This window comes from Oncorhynchus nerka, linkage group LG28 (genome assembly GCF_034236695.1).
Source record: "Oncorhynchus nerka isolate Pitt River linkage group LG28, Oner_Uvic_2.0, whole genome shotgun sequence".
Taxonomy (NCBI): Eukaryota; Metazoa; Chordata; class Actinopteri; order Salmoniformes; family Salmonidae; genus Oncorhynchus; species Oncorhynchus nerka.
In genome coordinates this window covers 24,064,641-24,087,031 of record NC_088423.1, presented here as the reverse complement: position 1 = coordinate 24,087,031, position 22,391 = coordinate 24,064,641, and the positions used below count along the sequence as shown (strand labels likewise).

The 22,391-nt window shown below is 41.3% G+C and overlaps 1 protein-coding gene across 1 annotated transcript in view; it reads left to right on the top strand.

Annotated features, from left to right (window-relative positions):
- LOC115113847 (CUB and sushi domain-containing protein 1-like) overlaps positions 1 to 22,391 on the top strand; it is a 494,033-nt gene that overhangs the window by 451,684 nt on the left and 19,958 nt on the right. Inside the window, exons 54-57 of the mRNA XM_029641828.2 lie at positions 1,828 to 2,001; positions 8,769 to 8,957; positions 9,489 to 9,662; positions 9,997 to 10,179. Coding sequence (XP_029497688.2) covers positions 1,828 to 2,001; positions 8,769 to 8,957; positions 9,489 to 9,662; positions 9,997 to 10,179 — 720 coding nt within the window. The remainder of the gene's footprint in view (positions 1 to 1,827; positions 2,002 to 8,768; positions 8,958 to 9,488; positions 9,663 to 9,996; positions 10,180 to 22,391) is intronic.

The window sequence follows — 22,391 nt, the reverse complement described above, 5'->3', positions numbered from 1 at the left end:
CTTAAGGACAACAAAGTCAATTGGAGTGGCCATCACAAAGCCCTGACCTCAAACCTGTAGAAAGTTGGTGGGCGAAACTGAAAAAGTGTGTGCAAGCAAGGAGGCCTACAAACCTGACTCAGTTACACCAGCTCTGTTAGGATCAATGGGCCAAAATTCACCCAAATTGTTCTGGGATGCTTGTGGAAGGCTACGCGAAACGTTTGACCCATGTTAAGCAATTTAAAGGCAATGCTAACCAAATACTGTATGTGAACTTCTGACCCACTGGGAATTTGATGAAAGAAATAATAGCTGAAATCAATTATTCTCTCTACTATTATTCTGACATTTCACATTCTTAAAATAAAGTGGTGATCCTAACTGACCTAAGACAGGGAATTTTTACTAGGGTTAAATGTCAGGAATTGTGAAAAACTGAGTTTAAATGTATTTATCTAAGGTGTATGTAAACTTCCAACTTCAACTGTATATATTTTATATATTTACAAAAGAATATATGGGGGATTGGAAATGATGCAGACAATTACATTGATGGAAGCCACAATCTATCTGCAATATTAAAGCTGATCCACCCTTTAAAAAATAACAATAATTAATAATCACATGCTGTCAACGGCATCAAAATGTAAGAGTTGTTTTCCAACTTGTCATAAGTGTCCATTTTAAACAGTTGTATTTGTTATGTTCTCTATGTATTATTATTGTTGTGTGTTCTTTTTTACTCACCTGGGAGACACCATACCTGCTTGCGTTAAACAGTATTTATGTTAGCTCACGAATATGAGGAGAGATAAAGAATCTAGCTAGTCTTGTTCGTCAACATAACAGTATTCTCTCTTGAAATCGGAGTTCCTGAAGTTTCCCAGCCATAGACCAGTTGGAGTGTGAATGTGAATATACAGTATATAGGTGGTTTAAATGATTAGGCTAACTTTCCTACTTACCTTCTGAAAGTTGATGATGCCTATTTCCTGACAATCTATTATTTTACTACTAACAACGATTGAGTTTGCAAAATTACTTTACCTAATTGATTTTGGTAGCTAGCATCAGACTACAACGTTAGAGTTACAAACACTTAATAACAATCATTTGGACAATAGCTTCCAAAAATGTATTACAAAGAAGAAAAAAGCTTGCTACCTAGCCATAAAATAAATACATTTAAACTTACCCACCATGACAGCTAACAGCTGGGCTTCTTTGTTGGACATTGCCCAAGTCGTAACGTGGTTAAGCACGTCGTGATTGACAGACAACACGGCCCATGTGAGCTGTCACCAACGAACCAGTGTAGAGTATACTGGTCTATTAGAAGAAACAGGTCCCACCACCAAGAACTCCTGCTCTCTCTCCATGCAGTGCCAAAAGTCTGAGCGTGCAAAATTTACATGCACATTTTTTCTATGTTCACAACTCATCAGTTACATGTTTGAGAATGTATTTACAACTACAGATTATTCTTTCATGTTCACAGTTTATCCTTAAGTACAGAAAACATGATTGGCAGACGTGATCAACAGAGATGGTACCTGGATAGTACACGAGTATTGATTGGTTTACTGTTAAGTACTTGGCAGTGTCTGCCTGTCCAGCTAGCGAACATAAAAGTAAGTATTTTTAAAACCAATTGCCATAACAAATGGAAATGTTCAGAAGAAAGAAATATACACAGTATGTAAAAAACAGCTCCTCCCTCACCAGAGATTGATCACCTCAAAAACTAAAGCAGATTCGATGCTTCGGCCCATTACCTACTTATTACCTAAATATCTGTACCAAACTATTTTTGCTCTCCCTTGGCTACCTCAAATGTTTTCATAGCCATTACCTGCGGTCACCCTGGAAACCCAACAAATGGTCGAACTAACGGCAGCGAGTTCAACCTGAACGATGTGGTAAACTTCACCTGCAGCAAAGGATATCTGTTGCATGGTGCATCAAGAGCCCAGTGCCGGATGAATGGACAGTGGAGCAACCCTCTTCCAGTCTGTAGAGGTAAGACACAGTAACAAATACATCCAAATGAATCACCTGTTAGGGCAACATACAGTAAATCCATTGTTTTTGTAAAAATTGCTCAAGCTTAGTAAATCTGGTTGGGAATCATTGATGAACAGCAATATTGAAACCTTGTCTCTGATTTCCAAGCATATTTAAGTTAGGACTGAGACTGGATCACTCAACACCTCTTGAAAAGCCAATCTGGTGTCTATGACATAAAAACAAAAGTCATTGTCCCGCTGAAAAATAACATTCTATCCCAGGGTTAGGCTTTCAGAAGACTGAAGCAGGTTTTCCTCTAACTTTTTACCTGGGCTTTGCTCCTTTCATATTGATTTTGATCCTGACAAACTCCACACTACCTGCCGGTGACATGCATACCCATGACATGATGCTGCCGCAATGCTTGAAAGTACTACAGACTATAAAAAATGTAATTTGTGGGTAAAGTGCATTCTTTATTTTGTATTACTAATATGTGCATGTCAATGTCTGTGCATTCAGCTTACCCACTGTGTATTAGGTGATTTCCTGTTCCAGTGAGGTGATTTAAAATTCTAATGTAAAGGAACAAACCATATTACATTACAGCATATTTTCTGACACAAAGTAGGTGCATGTAGGCCAATCTTTGCAGATCAGTAATTAATCTGGTTATGTGCTTAAGGAATGGTAAAATTGACAATAACAGTTATCCAGGACATCTTTGGCTGTGACTGACCTGGTTTGAACTATTTCCAATTTAAAGGTCAAATAATGATGGATTTTGGTTACTATCCCCTCTTTGAATCAATGAAGAATAAAACAAGTGCAGTGGTAGTGTGACAGAATTTGCCCAATTTATGTAAAAATCACCTGGATGAATTTTCACTTTCAGATGACATATATCACTATCAGATTAAACGTTCTCTAAAGACCAAATGCTTAAGTCAATAATCACACAGACATGAAAGTCCGTGTTGCCCAGCAACAGCCCCAAAACATCCCTGCTCTAGAGGAGATCTGCATGGAGGAATGGGCCAAAATACCAGCAACAGTGTGTGAAAACCTTGTGAAGACTTACAGAAAACGTTTGACCTCTGCCATTGCCAACAAAGGGTACATAACAAAGTATTGAGATAAACTTTTGTTATTGACAAAATACTTATTTTCCACCATAATATGCAAATAAATTCATTAAAAATCCTACAATGTTATTTTCTGGATTTTGTTTTCTAATTTTGTCTGTCATAGTTGAAGTGTACATATGATGAAAATTACAGGCCTCTCTCATATTTTTAAGTGGGAGAACTTGCACAGTTGGTGGCTGACAAAATACTTTTTTGCCCCACTGTACATGTAGGTAGAGTTATTAAAGTGACTATGCATAGATAACAACAGGGTGTAGCAGCGGTGTAAAAGGGGGGGACAATGCAAATAGTCTGGGTAGCCATTTGATTAGATGTTCAGTAGTTTTATGGCTTGGTGGTAGAAGCTGTTTAGAAGCCTCTTGGACCTAGATTTGGTGCTCAGGTACCGCATGCCATTCGGTAGCAGAGAGAACATTTTATGACTACGGTGGCTGGAGTGTTTGACCATTTTTTAGGGTCTTCCTCTGACACCACCTGGTATAGAGGTCCTGGATGGCAGGAAGCTTTGCCCCAGTGATGTACTGGGCCGTACGCACTACCCTCTGTAGTGCCTTGCGGTCACAGTTTTCATACCAGGCAGTGATGCAACCATATATGCTCCCAAAGGTGCAGCTGTAGAACCTTTTGAGGATCTTAGGACCCATGCCAAATCTTTTCAGTCTCCTGAGGGGGAATGCTTGGACCATGTTAGTTTGTTGTTGATGTGGACACCAAGGAACTTGAAGCTCTCAACCTGCTCCACTACAATCCCGTCGATAAGAATGGAGGTGTGCTCGGTCCTCTTGTTCTTGTAGTCCACAATCATCTCCTTTGTGTTGATCACAATGAAGGAGAGGTTGTTGTCCTGGCACCACATGGCCAGGTCTCTGACCTCCTCCCTATAGGCTGTCTCGTCATTATCGGTGATCAGGCCTACCACTGTTGTGTCATTGGCAAACCTAATGATAGTGTTGGAGTCGTGCCTGGCTGTGCAGTCATGAGTGAACAGGGAGTACAGGATGGGACTGAGCACGCACCCCTGAGGGGCCCCTGTGTTGAAGATCAGCGTGGCGGATGTGTTGCTACCTACCTTTACCATATGGGGCGGCCCTCAGGAAGTCCAGGATCCAGGTGCAGAGGGAGGTGTTTAGTTCCAGGGTCCTTAGCTTATTGATGAGTTTTGAGGGCACTATGGTGTTGAATGCTGAGCTGTAGTCAATTAATAGCTTTGTCACATAGGTGTTCCTTTTGTCCAGGTGGGAAAGGGCAGTGTGGAGTGCAATATAGATTGCATCATCTGTGGATCTGTTAGGGCTCTTTGCAAATTGGTGTGGGTCTAGGGTTTCTGGGATAATGGTGTTGATGTGAGCCATGACCAGCCTTTCAAAGCACTTCACAGCTACAGACGTGAGTAATTTTGGCTGGTTATCTTAGTGTTTTTGGGCACAGGGACTATGGTAGTCTGCTTAAAACATGTTGGTATTACAGACTCGGACAGGGAGATTTTTAAAATGTCAGTGGAGACACTTGCCAGTTGGTCAGTGCATGCACTGAGTATACGCCCTGGTAATCTGTCTGGCCCTGCGGCCTCGTGAATGTTGACCTGATTAAAGGTCTTACTCACATCGGCCTCAGAGAGCGTGATCACACAGTCTTCCGGAACAGCTGGTGCTCTCATGCATGTTTCAGTGTTATTTGCCTCTAAGTGAGCATCGAAGTTGTTTAACCTCTTGCGACGAGCAAACCCATATCCGGGAGCGTAATCATAGCCTCAAACGCATTAGCATAACGCAACGGACATAAATACCCCTAGAAACTTTTCCTATTCATGAAAATCGCAAATGAAATGAAATAAATATATTCAAACACAAGCTTAGCCTTTTGTTAACAACACTGTCATCTCAGATTTTCAAAATATGCGTTACAGCCAACGCTAGACAAGCATTTGTGTAAGTTTATCATGGCATAATGCTATGCTAGGCTCTGCTGGCAGCAGGCAACATTTTCACGAAAATAAGAAAAGCAACCAAATTAAATAATTTACCTTTGAAGAACTTTAGATGCTTTCACTCAGGAGACTCCCAGTTAGATAGCAAATTATCCTTTTTTCCAAAAATATTATTTTTGTAGGCAAACTAGCTCCCGTTTCTTCATCATGCATGGCTGATTTCAAAATTTGCTCCATAATATCGACAGAAACACGGCAAACACGTTGTTTAGGATCCATCCTCAAGGTGTTTTTAACATATATATTCGATAATATATCCGTCGAGGCATTTGGTTTCTCATAAGAAGCGATTGGAAAAATGGCTACCTCAGTATTTTACGCAAGGTTTTCTGCGGCAGACACCATGTGACCACATGCCATATATGGTCCCTTACAGCCATTCTTCAATGGAATTGCCTAAAAAGACGTCACAATGCTGTAGACACCTTGGGGAATACGTGGAAAACATAAGCTCATTCGTAGCTCATTCACAGCCATATAAGGAGTCATTGGCATGAGGCGGTTTAAAAAAATGCGGCACTTCCTGGGTTTCGCCTGTAACATCAGTTCTGTGGCACTCACAGACAATATCTTTGCAGGTATGGAAACGTCAGAGATTCTTCTTTCCAAAGCTGTCAATTATATGCAGGTCGGGCTCGTCAGACTCGTTAACCTGTCTAGGACTGGCGGAACCCCTCGCCAACAGCCAATGAAATTGCAGGGCGCCAAATACAAATCAACAGAAATCTCATAAATCAAATTTCTCAAACATACAAGTATTAGGCACCATTTTAAAGATACAATTCTCGTTAATCCAGCCACAGTGTCTGATGTCAAAAATGCTTTCCAGCGAAAGCTCCACAAACGATTATGTTAGGTCACCACCAAGTCACAGAAAAACCCAGCCATTTTTCCAGCCAAAGAGAGGAGTCACAAAAAGCACAAATAGAGATAAAATGAATCACTAACCTTTGGTGATCTTCATCAGATGACACTCATAGGACTTTGTTACACAATACATGTATGTTTTGTTCGATAATGAGCATATTTATATCCAAAATCAAATTTTACATTGGCGTGTTATGTTCAGAAGTTCCAAAACATGCGGTGATTTTGCAGAGAGACACATCAATACACAGAAGTACTCATTATAAATGTTGATGAAAATTCAAGTGTTATGCATGGAAATTTAGATACACTTCTCCTTAATGCGACCGCTGTGTCAGATTCTAAAAAAACTAAAGCATACCATGCAATAATCTGAGTACGGAGCTCAGAGCCCAAACCAGCCAAAATAAATATCTGCCATGTTGCGCAGTCTACATTAGTCAGAAATAGCATTATAAATATTCACTTACCTCTGATGATCTTCATCAGAATGCACTCCCAGGAATCCCAGTTCCACAATAAATATTTGATTTGTTCAATAAAGTTAAATCATTTATGTTCAAATAGCTTCTTTTGTTAGGGCGTTTGGTAAACAAATCCAAACGCGCGTTCAGGTCCGGCCAAACGTCGGACAAAAAGTTCAAAACGTTATATTACAGGTCGTAGAAACTTGTCAAACTAAGTATTGAATCAATCTTTAGGATGTTTTACCATAAATGTTCAATAATGTTCCAACCGGAGAATTCCATTGTCTGTAGAAAAGAAATGGAACGAGAGCTACCTCTCGTGAATGCGCGTGACTGAGATCGAGGCTGCTGCCAGACCTCTGACTCATTCCCCTCTCATTCTACCCCCCTTCACAGTAGAAGCATGAAACAACGTTCTAAAGAAGGTTGACATCTAGTGGAAGCATTAGGAAGTGCAAAATGACCCATATCCCACTGTGTATTCGATAGGGGCTGAGTTCAAAAACTACAAACCTCAGATTTCCCACTTCCTGTTTTGATTCTTTCTCAGGTTTTTGCCTGCCATATGAGTTCTGTTATACTCACAGACATAATTCAAATAGTTTTAGAAACTTCAGAGTGTTTTATATCCAATACTATAATAATGTGCATATATTAGCATCTGGGACTGAGTAGGAGGCAGTTTACTCTGGGCACGCTTTTACATGTACATTTAAGTCATTTAGCAGACGCTCTTATCCAGAGCGACTTACAAATTGGTGCATTCACCTTATGACATCCAGTGGAACAGCCACTTTACAATAGTGCATCTAAATATTTTAAGGGGGGGGGGGGTGAGAAGGATTACTTTATTCTATCCTAGGTATTTCTTAAAGAGGTGGGGTTTCAGGTGTCTCCGGAAGGTGGTGATTGACTCCGCTGTCCTGGCGTCGTGAGGGAGTTTGTTCCACCATTGGGGGGCCAGAGCAGCGAACAGTTTTGACTGGGCTGAGCGGGAACTGTACTTCCTCAGTGGTAGGGAGGCGAGCAGGCCAGAGGTGGATGAACGCAGTGCCCTTGTTTGGGTGTAGGGCCTGATCAGAGCCTGGAGGTACTGAGGTGCCGTTCCCCTCACAGCTCCGTAGGCAAGCACCATGGTCTTGTAGCGGATGCGAGCTTCAATTGGAAGCCAGTGGAGAGAGCGGAGGAGCGGGGTGACGTGAGAGAACTTGGGAAGGTTGAACACCAGACGGGCTGCGGCGTTCTGGATGAGTTGTAGGGGTTTAATGGCACAGGCAGGGAGCCCAGCCAACAGCGAGTTGCAGTAATCCAGACGGGAGATGACAAGTGCCTGGATTAGGACCTGCGCCGCTTCCTGTGTGAGGCAGGGTCGTACTCTGCGGATGTTGTAGAGCATGAACCTACAGGAACGGGCCACCGCCTTGATGTTATTTGAGAACGACAGGGTGTTGTCCAGGATCACGCCAGGATCTTTTCATCCAAAAGGGAAAATGCTGCCCCCTATCCCAAAGAAGTTTTAAAGGAAAACAAGGATTCTGACAGTTCGTGGTGAGTTATCGCAGTTCCGATGTCCAGAAGTTATTTTTGGTCATAAGAGACGGTAGTAGCAATATTATGCCCAAAATCATTTAAAATGTAAGTTACAAACAACGTAAAGAAACAAACAAAAACACAATTTGATAGGAACACGTCAGCCTTCTAAAACGTCAGCCTTCTCCGGTGCCTTCTCCAGTGCCTTCTCCAGTGTTTTAGGAATAAGAGTTTTTGGCACTTGCCAACAGCAGGTGCTAATTATCAATTTTTTTTTTTCATCCCTCTTTTCCCCAGGGCTTAATTGACTGCCAGGGCATTGGCAGCTGTCACTGAGGGAAAGCAATCTGTTTTGTTTCACATGGACATTACTTTAACTTAATGCATTTTTTGTTGTTGAAGGGCAATAGCTGAAAACAAAGTTCAGTCAACTCTGAGGCAAGAGGTGCAACTTATTGTTACTGTGGCTTCCGGTCCTGCTGGTTTTACATTTTGTGACAAGGGAATGTGAACTAAACTGAAACTGCATATCAACCCACATGAATGACATTGTTACATAGTTATTAGATCAACTTTATGTCAAATGCTATTGACTGTAGAAACATGAGAGAAGCTTACACACTGTTTAAGTATATATTAAAAAGAATGAATGGGTTGATTGAAATGACTCAGAACTTGAACAATAACCCTGCTATTCAAGCTTTCTCATTGATTTCCCTTCTCTTCTCACTCTTGGTTTCACTGTCAGGCGTTAAGCATTCGGTTGATTTTATCTTACAGTGGTAAACTGCTCCGATCCAGGCTTTGTGGAGAATGCCATTCGTCACCCGCAGCAGCGTTTCCCCGAGAGCTTCAACTATAGAACCAGTGTAATGTATCACTGCAAGAGGGCCTTCTATTTGCTCGGCTCATCACTTCTCACCTGTCAGTCAAACGGCCTCTGGGACAGATCACTTCCTAAGTGCCTTTGTGAGTAATATGCTAGGATTGTCTTGATCAGGGTACAAGAAGTGGCAGAGGTGGAATCTGGGTCCCACTTCGTGTGGTTAGTCACTGTTGGAGAATGATAGAAAGTGTGAAATGTACCATTCTTATAGTGGGGAGAATATGGGGATGGTGCAAGGGATTTGTGAAGAATTTATATTGGTAGTGTTTGAAAATAAATAATATAGAAACATTATGTTTTTGCTGACAATGTCATATGTAGTGTTAATGTTTGTGATAAAAGGTGGGTTGTAGGAGAAGTGGTAGTAGTAGTAGTAGTGGGGAGTAGTAGTAGTAGTAGTAGTAGCAGCAGGAGTGGGAGTAGTAGTAGCAGCATCAGGAGCGGGAGTAGTATGAGTAGTAGTGGGAGTAGTAGTGGGAGTAGTAGTAGGTAAACAACTAAAATGTAATTGTGGTAGTAGCTAACACTGAAGGCACAAGAACAATGGCGTATATCCATGATCAACTCAGTATCAACTGTCCTCTCTGAACTTTTTCTCTCCATTTCGCCTGAAGCTATTTCCTGTGGTGATCCTGGCACACCACCCCAAGCTGTCATGTCAGGCAGGAAGTTCACCAACGGCGGCGTGCTCCATTATACCTGCAGCAAGGGCCGAGTGCTGATTGGGAATGCCACGCGCTACTGTCAGGAGGACGGACGCTGGAGTGGGTCACCACCCTACTGCTCAGGTATTTCCATCAGCAGGGGCCTACCACTCTGCCAGCCAGGGGCGACCTGAAGGCTCTAAGGGTGCACAGAAATACCACAGGTCAACAGGTTTCAGGGATGTCAAACCGAGCGTGAAAAGCTATGGATTTCTGTGGGTTTTTCATGTGTGGTAGCTAGAGATGTAAGATGCAAGCACTCTGGGTAGAGCCTTGGTAGCCTTTCATGTTAGTTAAAAGGGAGGGGGAAAAGCCTATTTCCAAAACAGGCTAGAGTGACTGATATGAGCTGCCTATGGGACTGCTGTGGTGAGGGATGGCTGTTTGAGTGTTGGATATTTTCTCTCTCCCTCACGAGGTGGTAGTTCCGGGGAGTGCGGTGACCCTGGAATCCCACCTCAGGGCTCCAGGCTAGGGGAGAAGTTCCAGCTGAAGAGCCTGCTGCGATTCACCTGTGATGCCGGTTTTTCCCTGAGTGGCTCACCTGAGAGGACCTGCCTCCACAATGGCTCCTGGAGTGGCACCCAGCCAGTCTGTGAAGGTGAGTCCCCTGCCATATATAATCAACTACTATACCTGTAGATACGTTATCCACTGTGACAATGACTCCCTTGACTGGGAATGAGCATAATCTGGGCATCATTGAGGGCTGATAAGGCACTGTCATGGTTCGCCTTGTCGGACTGTTTTAGTGATCAGTTCTATTGCAAAAAGGAAATATTTTAGATTGTATGGCATTGCACAAATAATTGTTTTCCCAATGTATTGCTATTTAATTGGAAAATCAATGACGAGAACATTGCATGTCTGTGCAATGCAGGGATTTTTTCATAATTATGATAAACAGTACAACTACTCAAGTATGATATATTATAATAACAGTTAAACTGGCTATTTGACAGATTTACTGGTTGCTATAAATGCAACATTTTCATACTCACTTGTCTGAATTTAGGACTCATTGATGTATGCATGGGTTAGGAGTCCTACACAGACAACCCGCCACCGGTAATGTAGTGTACGATAATTCATTGCTTTAATGCACATTTTCAGAAAGGATTGCTCCACCTATTATAGTCTGCAATTACCTTAATGCTCAGCCATTTTGGGAGGAATTCAAAAGAGGAGAACCCAGGGTTATTTCTGACACTGTTTAATTCTTCAGTTGAAAAATGAAGAGGGAACCTTGAGTGAAGCCAGGAGGGATGCTTATTGGCACATTCATATGAAGTATAAAATACCTACACACATTATGTACAAAGGTATGCAAATGTGGGTGTACTGAATATCTAAGCTGATCAGGGTTGGGGTCAATTCATAAAGTAAACTAAATTCAAATTCCAAATGTTCCTCATTGAAATGTTTTGAAGATAATTGGAATTTCAATGTACTCCCTGAATTTACTGGAATTTAAATAGAATGGATCTATATTTCTAAAAAAAATCTTAAATGAAGAACGTCTTAAACTATGTCTCATTGGCCAACAACATTGATTGAGCTTTATATCTCTGTAATCCAAGAATCAAATACAAAGAATTAGTAAAAATCGAATGAATTATGACCGTCATTATTATGTATGCTCAACATAACGCATATCGTAGCGTGCCTTAAGATTGTGGGTAATTATGGGTTCCTTGTTTTCAGGTTGTTGTTTCTAATTCCTATGTATGTTTTGGTGTTGAGGTTGTTATGAATTCTTCAGCTCTTAGTTGTTCTGTTGTCTCTTTCTTATTTTAACCCAGTTATCATCAGTGTTGTCTGTTAGATGGCGTCGGATCCCCTATGCTAAGTGTTGGTTGACGTTAGCATTTATTATTTTGCATTACCTAGTAGTTAATGTATCGCTTAGATAAAGATACATTATTACCAGGGGTGTTTGACTATGCCATTTAGCCCCTAACCCTAAACATAATTAATGTAATACAGATATTTGTTTTGCCCATGTAAGCCTGAGTAGTTAATGGATTGTCTACTATCTGAAATCAGCATGGCACAACCTTCAAGGGGTATTTACCTTTCATCCAAGCTGAAGGAATTCCTCTCTGATACATCTGTCAGAGAACACTATATATTTTAAAGAATGCCCTGGTGGATTACTCAGTCTCCTTCCACCTTTCCTTCCGTCCTTCATTCCGTCATTCATCGTTTTTATTTTCATCATTAGGTCAGTTTTTGTGCATTTCTATATTTATAAATGTATTATTAATCATAGTTATTCAGTCTTCACGGCAACAGTACAAAGTACAAAGTGAGATAAGCCCGCAGATTGCTTACAGGAGATCAATAACGCTGCATTATTTAGAGGTCATTCATAATTGACGATGGTTTAACGGTTGCTATAAGGGAGTTGAGACGGATCACTGCAAGTGGATGGCGGCACACTATTTCTGTGATACAATAATGCTGTGCCCAGGTACTAAATGCAAATTCTCATGCACAGGGGGACCACAACACTGCTGTCACTTGGGAAATAATGACTTTGACGACCACCTAATTGGCAGCACCTGATGTGCTTATCAACAAGGCTCAGCACCTGGACAAGGTTGCTGCTGCCCCCTGGATGAATGACGTGTGGAAGGGGTAGTGAGCTGTAGTGTGCTATTTAAACTACCTAACCTATTCCCTAACGGTTGGGAAATACATATGGTGACAGTCTCCCTGAGGGACTTCATTAACTCTTTATTGGTCCCCTTATTCTCTATATGAAGTGGTTACATTCTTATGGGAAGATGTACATGGGTATTTGCTTCCTTTAACCCACTAAGTATCCTGTTGCAGCCTTGAAGTGATATTATGTCTACACAGAGATAATGCTAAACATTCTTATCAACATGAATAATTAGCAGAGTTCACTGCTCTTAAATGCTCAGCTATTGGCTTTTCTATGACTTGAGCTAATGAGTATACGCTCAATCAACCCTAATTGAGTCATAAATACTCAAAGCTTGCACTGTAGCATAAGCTCCAGATATTCCCGCTGTAATCAAAAGCATTCATTGAGCACTTGTGTACATTTGCCATTCACTTTTACATGGGGGAAAGTGGAGAGCATATCTCCTCACAACGTATGTTACGCTTTGACTGATCCCTCTGATTAATGCCCTATGAAGATTCACATGCTGCTGGTTCTCCCCTTCTGTAAACAAAGATGAAACTGCTTGTGCGGTATTGAGAGTATTTAAGCAGGCTGTGTGAGTGAAAGCTCTGAAAGCTCTATTCTTGTGAGTCGTGTGGTCAATTTGTTGTCATATGTCCCCAATGCCTCATTATTTATGGGATGGACTTGTTGTTCCCAATTAACGTAATTGGTTTTTAAAGACGATATCTATCACTGTGTACACAGGCAGCCCAATTCTGATTCTCTTTTCAGTAATTGATCTTTTGACCAATTAGATCAGCTTTTAAAAAGATTTGATTTGACCAATCACATCAGATCTTTTCACAAGACCAATTAGTGGAAAAAAAATATCAGAATTGGGCTGCCTGGGTAAATGCAACCTTTGAGAGGGAGGATCCCATTTAATTTATAGCCTTCTAAAATGCCACTCCAGGTCATTGACAAAGGCTGATACATTTCATTAAAAAGCTTTAACTAATTGGATCAAATCAATAAGTATTTGATTTTAATGTCTTGTTTCTGTTAGATTACAATTAAGTTGATGGGTTGGTCAGCACCTGTAAAATATATTGTACTGAAGAACGATTGGACTTATTATGGGAGTAGATGTATTTCCTTTGATCCACAACCATAGTCAAGAGAGTATGACATTCATGGTTGCAAGTGACTTTAATACTTTAGACACCAATATAATTCTAGAATGCTGCTGTAGATTACTGAGAATTTTAAAGATAAAGCACATTTTCTCAAACATTTCAAACAAACAGACATAGCTCAAAAACAAAGATATAGCCCAAAAACAAAAATGACAATTACAAGTTAACTTAGTTTTATAGAGCACAACCTCTTCTATAATATGACACCACATAGGCCTCACGAGTGGCGCAGCGGTCTAAGGCACTGCATTGCATTCTGTGGCCGCGAGTCCCATAGGACAGCGCACAATTGGCCCAGCGTCGTCCGGGTTAGGGGAGGGTTTGGCCGGTGGGGCTTCACTTGGCTCATCGCACTCTAGCGACTCATTGTGGCGGGCTGTGCGCCTGCAGGCCGGGCCCCTGCCGGCGGACCCCGGTCGCAGGTTGAATGGTGTTTCCTCTGACACATTGGTGCGGGTTAATGTTTCGGAGAACACATGGGGAGTTGCAGCGTTGCGATAAAATCGAAAATTAGGGGTAAAAAAGGGGGTAAAATACAAAATATGTCAATAGGAATAACATTAATTTTGTCTTCCATTGTGTAAAGACACTGACTATCAAAAAATGATTAACAGTCAACACACCAAAAAAAACTAGCGTATTTAAATTGTAGTAAATTTGACTAAATTACTCGCTCTAAATTTACCAAATATAATATAGTATACTTAGAAAATATATATACATATAACAAATGTACACATTTATCCAAAATGTGACCAGAGGACAATGTTCAGAAAGTATTTCAAAACCCACACAAAGTAGGCTATTTGATTTTAAACTATTCTTACTTCTGTAACAATGTAAAAATTCCAACAACTACTCTGCCAACCCAGATGTTCTAGCGGTGTCTGAATCCTGGCTTAGGAAGACCACCAAAAATTCAGAAATTTTAATTCCAAACTACAACATTTTCAGACAAGATAGAACTGCCAAAGGGGCGGTGTTGCAATCTACTGCAAAGATAGCCTGCAGAGTTCTGTCCTACTATCCAGGTCTGTACCCAAACAATTTGAACTTCTACTTTTAAAAATCCACCTCTCTAAAAACAAGTCTCTCACCGTTGCCGCCTGCTATAGACCACCCTCTGCCCCCAGCTGTGCTCTGGACACCATATGTGAACTGATTGCCCCCCATCTATCTTCAGAGCTCGTGCTGCTAGGCGACCTAAACTGGAACATGCTTAACACCCCAGCCATCCTACAATCTAAACTTGATACCCTCAATCTCACACAAATTATCAATGAACCTACCAGGTACCCCCCCAAAGCCTTAAACACGGGCACCCTCATAGATATCATCCTAACCAACTTCCCCTCTAAATACACCTCTGCTGTCTTCAACCAAGATCTCAGCGATCACTGCCTCATTGCCTGCATCCGTAATGGGTCAGCGGTCAAACATACCTCCACTCATCACTGTAAAACGCTCCCTGAAACACTTCAGCGAGCAGACCTTTCTAATCGACCTGGCCGGGGTATCCTGGAAGGATATTGATCTCATCCCGTCAGTAGAGGATGCCTGGATATTTTTTTAAATGCCTTCCTAACCATCTTAAATAAACATGCCCCATTCAAGAAATTTAGAACCAGGAACAGATATAGCCCTTGGTTCTCCCCAGACCTGACTGCGCTTAACCAACACAAAAACATCCTATGGCGTTCTGCATTAGCATCGGACAGCCCCCGTGATATGCAGCTGTTCAGGGAAGCTAGAAACCATTATACACAGGCAGTTAGAAAAGCCAAGGCTAGCTTTTTCAAGCAGAAATTTGCTTCCTGCAACACTAACTCAAAAGTTCTGGGACACTGTAAAGTCCATGGAGAATAAGAACACCTCCACCCAGCTGCCCACTGCACTGAAGATAGGAAACACTGTCACCACTGATAAATCCACCATAATTGAGAATTGAGCATTTTTCTACGGCTGGCCATGCTTTCCACCTGGCTACTCCTACCCCGGTCAACAGCACTGCACCCCCAACAGCAACTTGCCCAAGCCTTCCCCATTTCTCCTTATCCCAAATCCATTCAGCTGATGTTCTGAAAGAGCTGCAAAATCTGGACCCCTACAAATCAGCCGGGCTAGACAATCTGGACCCTTTCTTTCTAAAATTATCTGCCGAAATTGTTGCCACCCCTATTACTAGCCTGTTCAACCTCTCTTTCGTGTCGTCTGAGATTCCCAAAGATTGGAAAGCAGCTGCGGTCATCCCCCTCTTCAAAGGGGGGAACACTCTTGACCCAAACTGCTACAGACCTATATCTATCCTACCATGCCTTTCTAAGGTCTTCGAAAGCCAAGTCAACAAACAAATTACCGACCATTTCGAATCTGGTCAGACTGTAAAATCTCCTTCCAGACCCATATCAAACATCTCCAATCCAAAGTTAAATCTAGAATTGGCTTCCTATTTTGCAACAAAGCATCCTTCACTCATGCTGCCAGACATACCCTTGTAAAACTGACCATCCTACCAATCCTCGACTTTGGCGATGTCATTTACAAAATAGCCTCAAATACCCTACTCAACAAATTGGATGCAGTCTATCACAGTGCAATCCGTTTTGTCACCAAAGCCCCATATACTACCCACCATTGTGACCTGTACGCTCTCGTTGGCTGGCCCTCGCTTCATACTCGTCGCCAAACCCACTGGCTCCATGTCATCTACAAGACCCTGCTAGGTAAAGTCCCCCCTTATCTCAGCTCGCTGGTCACCATAGCATCACCCACCTGTAGCACACGCTCCAGCAGGTATATCTCTCTAGTCACCCCCAAAACCAATTCTTTCTTTGGCCGCCTCTCCTTCCAGTTCTCTGCTGCCAATGACTGGAACGAACTACAAAAATCTCTGAAACTGGAAACACTTATCTCCCTCACTAGCTTTAAGCACAAGCTGTCAGAGCAGCTCACAGATTACTGCACCTGTACATAGCCCACCTATAATTTAGCCCAAACAACTTCCTCTTTCCCAACTGTATTTAATTAATTTATTTATTTTGCTCCTTTGCACCCCATTATTTTTATTTCTACTTTGCACATTCTTCCATTGCAAAACTACCATTCCAGTGTTTTACTTGCTATATTGTATTTACTTTGCCACCATGGCCTTTTTGCCTTTTACTCTGTGTCATTGTATCTGTCGAACTGCTTTGCTTTATCTTGGCCAGGTCGCAATTGTAAATGAGAACTTGTTCTCAACTTGCCTACCTGGTTAAATAAAGGTTAAATAAAAATAAATAAATAAATTCAGAGACCATTTCAAAATGTAGATAACCTCTCTCAATAAGATTTAGTACCTCCTCGCCTGACACAAAATGTAGAACTAGTAGCCTACTTTGACAACAATTCAGTGAATGCAACAAATATTAGATAGAGACAGATAAAGAGTGATGATACAAAACACAACAACTGTTCAGAGACTATTTTAAAAAGTACACAATTTCCCTAAAAGATTTGTAGGTCAAATTCATATTTCACATGGTCACTTTAGTGTTTGCATTTAGCCTACAATATGTCATGGAACTTCTGGAAGCACGGCCCCATCCTGGAATGTGGCACAGAACACGTAGCGCACCCAAAGAAGGTTTCTACACATCTTCCACTCTTTGGCCTGCGTCCACCCCGGATGCGCACCACACACCCTCTCTTGTGCCCTTCAAACTTCACCTGCTTTCAAATTGTGAGTCCACACACCCTAATGCCACATTCTTGGCTTCCCTCTTCCTGTCATTGTAGCCATATCACAAAGTGAACGCACAAGCTGCATTTTGAATGCCTTCAGGAACCAGTGCCTGCAGTTTCTGAGCGACCTTTGCAGCGTCCCCGGCACAATGTACGCATTTATGATGACAATGCTGAGCATCCCCCAAAACACATACTCCCACCATTTTATGCCCGTGCGTCCAAAATTGTAATAGTTCCATAGTTGGTCAAGGTGGTCAACCCTGCCCATTTTATTGGTGTAATCCATTAAAATCTCTGGCACAGATATAAGTTCCTACCACATTTGAAATACAACTCCAAAACCCCTGCCACAAGGGTGAATGGTGGGACCTAGGGCAGACAATGGAAACGTAGGCACCCCTCATGTGTGCTCTCCCTCTTCCCCTACCTCTTCCTCCTCCTCTTCCCCTGGTTCTTCCTCTCCCTGCTTCTTCCTCTCCCTCCTTCCCTCCCTCTTCCTCCTCCTCTCCCTCAAGCTATTGTCAAAATGGATTGATTATCATATTAGGAGCAATAAGATCTGCTCTTTTAGTCTACAAACGGTGTCAGTGGAGGAGGTGTTAAACCTATTGAAGTCATTACCTGATGGTAAATCTACAGGTTATGGTCTTATAGACAATTTTTTGCTTCGTTATGCTGCTCCCCAGATTGCAGTTCCACTGAGATACATATTTAATTGGTCTCTGGAAAAGGGGATGTATACAAATGTATGGAAGCATGCAAAACTGTGTCCTATTCCGAAAGACAGCAAAGAACCCATTACTCCTACCAATAGTCGACCAATTAGTCTACTCCCTACACTCAGCAAGATATTGGAGGGTATTGTGAGTAGACAAATGTGGCAGTACATGGAAAAGAATGATCTGATTACAGCCAATCAGCATGCTTATCGCAAAAACCATTAGACTACCACTGCATTGGTTGACATGACTGACCAGTGGCTCAATGCTATGGATAATGGCAAATTTGTAGGTGTACTATTTTTAGATTTCAGTGCAGCATTTGATTTAGTGGATTATGAAATAATTTTGACAAAATTAATGCATTATGGTTTTAAGGAGGTAGCATTGAATTGGGTACAGTCATATCTATGGGGCGGCAGGGTAGCCTAGTGGTTAGAGCTTTGGACTAGTAACCGAAAGGTTTCATGTTCAAATCCCCGAGCTGACAAGGTACTGTTCCTAGGCCGTCATTGAAAATAAGAATCTGTTCTTAACTGACTTGCCTAGTAAAATTAAAATAAATATCTAACTGACAGGAAACAGTCCACCTATATCAATGGTTCATTTTCTTCCCCTAATGTGTTAAACTGTGGAATACCGCAGGGCAGCTGCCTTGGGCCACTTCTTTATTTAATATATACCAACGACCTTCCCTATGCCTTGGTTGAAACTAAATCTACTATATTTGCAGATGATACTACAATTTATGCAGCAAGACAATCGGTTCAACAGGTACAGCAGGCTTTACAAGGAGATTTGGAGAATATCAGGAAGTGGGTTTGCCAAAACAAACTTGTTTTAAACATCAAGAAAACCAAAGTTATGTTGGTCTGTTCAACTAGGAAAAGACCAAAACATCATGGGATACAATTAAGTATGGGAGGAGTACAAATTGAAGAAGTGGCAGAAACCAAACTATTGGGAGTGCAGCTAGACAAATGCTTATCATGGTCGTCTCAAATAACTAATCTATGTAAAAATATATATATATTAAAACAGCATGCATAATCAGAAGGATAGCTAAATATTTACCAGGAAAAATGATTCAGCAAATAACACAAGCATTAATTGAGAGTCAGGTGAACTACTGTTCGGTGGTCTGGGGAAATGCATTATCAAGTGAAGTTAAGAGGCTGCAGAATGCACAGAATAAAGCAGCAAGGATTGTTTTAAGGTGGAAATATGGTTCTTCTGTTGCAGTCATGCGTAGTGTTCTCGGTTGGTCATCAATCGACAAGGTAATTGAAAAAAGACATGCTTATTTTATAATATACATAATTTAAAACGGCCAAGTTCTATTCACAACTGTATTCAGTTGGTAAGAGACAGACATTCCGTAAATACTAGGAATAGATTGTCCACCATCTATGTGTTATCCAGACAGAAAAGAGAAATAGGGAAAAGAACATTTCGATTTAGAGCAATACAGAAATGGAATAAATTAACTGAGCAAACTAATGGGGATCCTGATAAACCTTTCAATATATCAATTTAAACATTATTTTAAAACAATTTAAATATAGTATATAGAAATGTTGTGGGACTATAGTAGATGAAGATTGAGAGAGATAGTAGATTGAGTATTTATTGGGTCATTATGCTAGTATATTATGTATGTTTGTAATAGTGTGTTATATGTGAAAGTGTGTTTGTATTATAAATTGTATTTTAATGTTTAAGGACTCTTGGAAGATTAGTCCAAATGGGGACTAAAAGAGATCCAAATAAAATCTGTTCCTCTCCCTCCACTCTCCACTCTCCTCTCCCACCTCTTCACTCTCCTCTTCCTCTCTCCCTCCAATCTCCCCTCGCTCCACATCTCTATCCCTCCAATCATCTAACTCCTCTTCCTCCCTGCCTTTTGCTGCTTAGCCCTGACTCTCCACATCACTTCCCTCGCTTTCATCGAGCTAGAGAAATAGAGTAACAGAGGGAGACCAGACAAGCAACATAGGATACAATTGTGGTCAAGAACATAATCTCTCTCCCTCTCACACTGTCTCTTTTCATTTCTCTCTATTTCCTTTTCTCAACCATACACATCACATAACTGCATTTGACACTAGCTAAGTAAGTGAAAGTGAAAAAATATACAAAGAAATATACAGTGCATTTGGAAAGTATTCAGACCCCTTGACTTTTTCCATATTGTTAAGTTACAGCCTTATTCTAAAATTGATTAAATAACATTTTCCCTAATCAATCTACTCACAATACCTCATAATGACAAAGCGAAAACAGGTTTTTAGATTAAAAAACAAACAGAAATACCTTATGTATATAAGTATTCAGACCCTTTGCTGTGAGACTCGACATTGAGCTCAGGTCCCCAAGAACACAGTGGCCTCCATCATTCTTAAATGGATGAAGTTTGGAACCACCAAGACTCTTTCTAGAGCTGGCGCCTGGCCAAACTGAGCAATTGGGGGAGACGGGCCTTGATCAGGGTTCCTCTGTGGAGATGGTAGAACTTTCCAGAAGGAAAACCATCTCTGCAGCGCTCCACCAATCAAGCCCTTATGGTAGAGTGACCAGACAAAATCCACTCCTCAGTAAAAGGCACATGACAGCTTGCTTGGAGTTTGCCAAAAGGCTCCTAAAGAACTCTCAGACCATAAGAAATAATATTTTGTGGTCTGATGACATCAAGATGGAACTATTTGTCCTGAATGCCAAGCGTCATGTCTGGAAGAAACCTGGCACCATCCCTACGGTGAAACATGGTGGTGGCAGCATTATGTTGTGGGGATGTTTTTCAGCGGCAGGGACTGGAAGACTAGGATCAAAGGAAAGATGAATGGAGCAAAGTACAGAGAGATCCTTGATGAAAACCTGCTCCAGAGCGCACAGGACCTCAGACTGTGCCGAAGGTTCAGCTTCAAACAGGACAACGACCCTAAGCACACAGCCTAGACAATGCAGGAGTGGCTTCGGGACAAGTCTCTGAATGTCCTTGAGTGGCCCAGCCAGAGCCTGGACTTGAACCCGATCATACATCTCTCGAGAGACCTGAAAATAGCTGTGCAGTGATGCTCCCCATCCAACCTGACAGAGCTTGAGAAGATCTGCAGAGAAGAATGGCACACCTGTGCCCAAATACAGGTGTGCCAAGCTTGTTGCGTCATACTCAAGAACACTTGAGGCTGTAATCGATGCCAAAGGTGCTTCAACAAAGTACTGAGTAAAGGGTCTGAATACTTACGTAAATGTGATATTTAAGTTGTTTTTTTAATACATTTTCAAACATGTGTAAAAAACTGTTTTTGCTTCGTCATTATGGGGTACTGTAGCTAGCTCTCCCAGTCTCTCTCTTTTGCTTCTCCTTAATTTAGGAATACATTAATTTGTTCAAAACTGTTCAGCTATTGCCTTTTTCTCACTGAGTCAACTACTCATCACATTTTATGCACTGCAGTGCAAGCTTTTTGGTATTTGGTATTTTATCAGGATCCCCATTAGCTGTTGCAAAAGCAGCAGCTACTCTTCCTGGGGTCCACACAAAACATGACATAGTAGAGAACATTAATAGACAAGAACAGCCCAAGAACAGAACAACATAAAAACAAAAAAGGCACTCGTAGCCTACATATCAATGCATAGACGCAAACTATCTAGGTCAAATACGGGAGATGCGTTGTGCCGTGAGGTGTTGCTTTATCTGTTTTTTGAAACCAGCTTTGTTGTTTATTTTTAGCAACATGAGATTGAATGGAGTTCCATGCAATAATGGCTCTATATAATACTGTGTGCTTTCTTGAATTTGTTCTGGATTTGGGGACTGTGAAAAGACCCCTGGTGGCATGTCTGGTGGGCTATGTGTGTGTGTCAGAGCTGTGTGTAAGATGACTATGCAAACAATTTGGGATTTTCAGCACATTAATGTTTCTTATAAAAAGAAGAAGCGATGCAGTCAGTCTCTCCTCTACTCTTAGCCAACAGAGACTGGCATGCATAGTACTTACACTGTATATCAGCCCACTGATTACAATGAAGAGCAAGACGTGCCACTCTTTTCTGGGCCAGCTGCAGCTTAACTAGGTCTTTCCTTGCAGCACTGGACCACACGATTGGACAATAATCAAGATTAGACAAAACTAGAGCCTGCAGAACTTAGCTTTTTTGATACCATAACTCCAAAAAGTATATTTACAACCACTGAATCTATATGTTTTGACCATGACAGTTTACAATCTAAGGTAATGCCAAGTAATTTAGTCTCCTCGACTTGTTCAACAGCCACACCATTCATTACCAGATTACCAAATATAGATTAATTCTAGAATTTAGGGAATGATTTGTACCAAATACAATGCTCTTAGTTTTAGAGATGTTCAGGACCAGTTTATTACTGGCCACCCATTCCAAAACAGACTACAACTCTTTGTTAAGGGTTTCAGTGAGGTTATTAGCTGTGGTTGCTGATGCGTATATGGTTGAATCATCAGCATACATGGACACGCATGCCTTGTTTAAAAATATTGAAAAGAGAAGA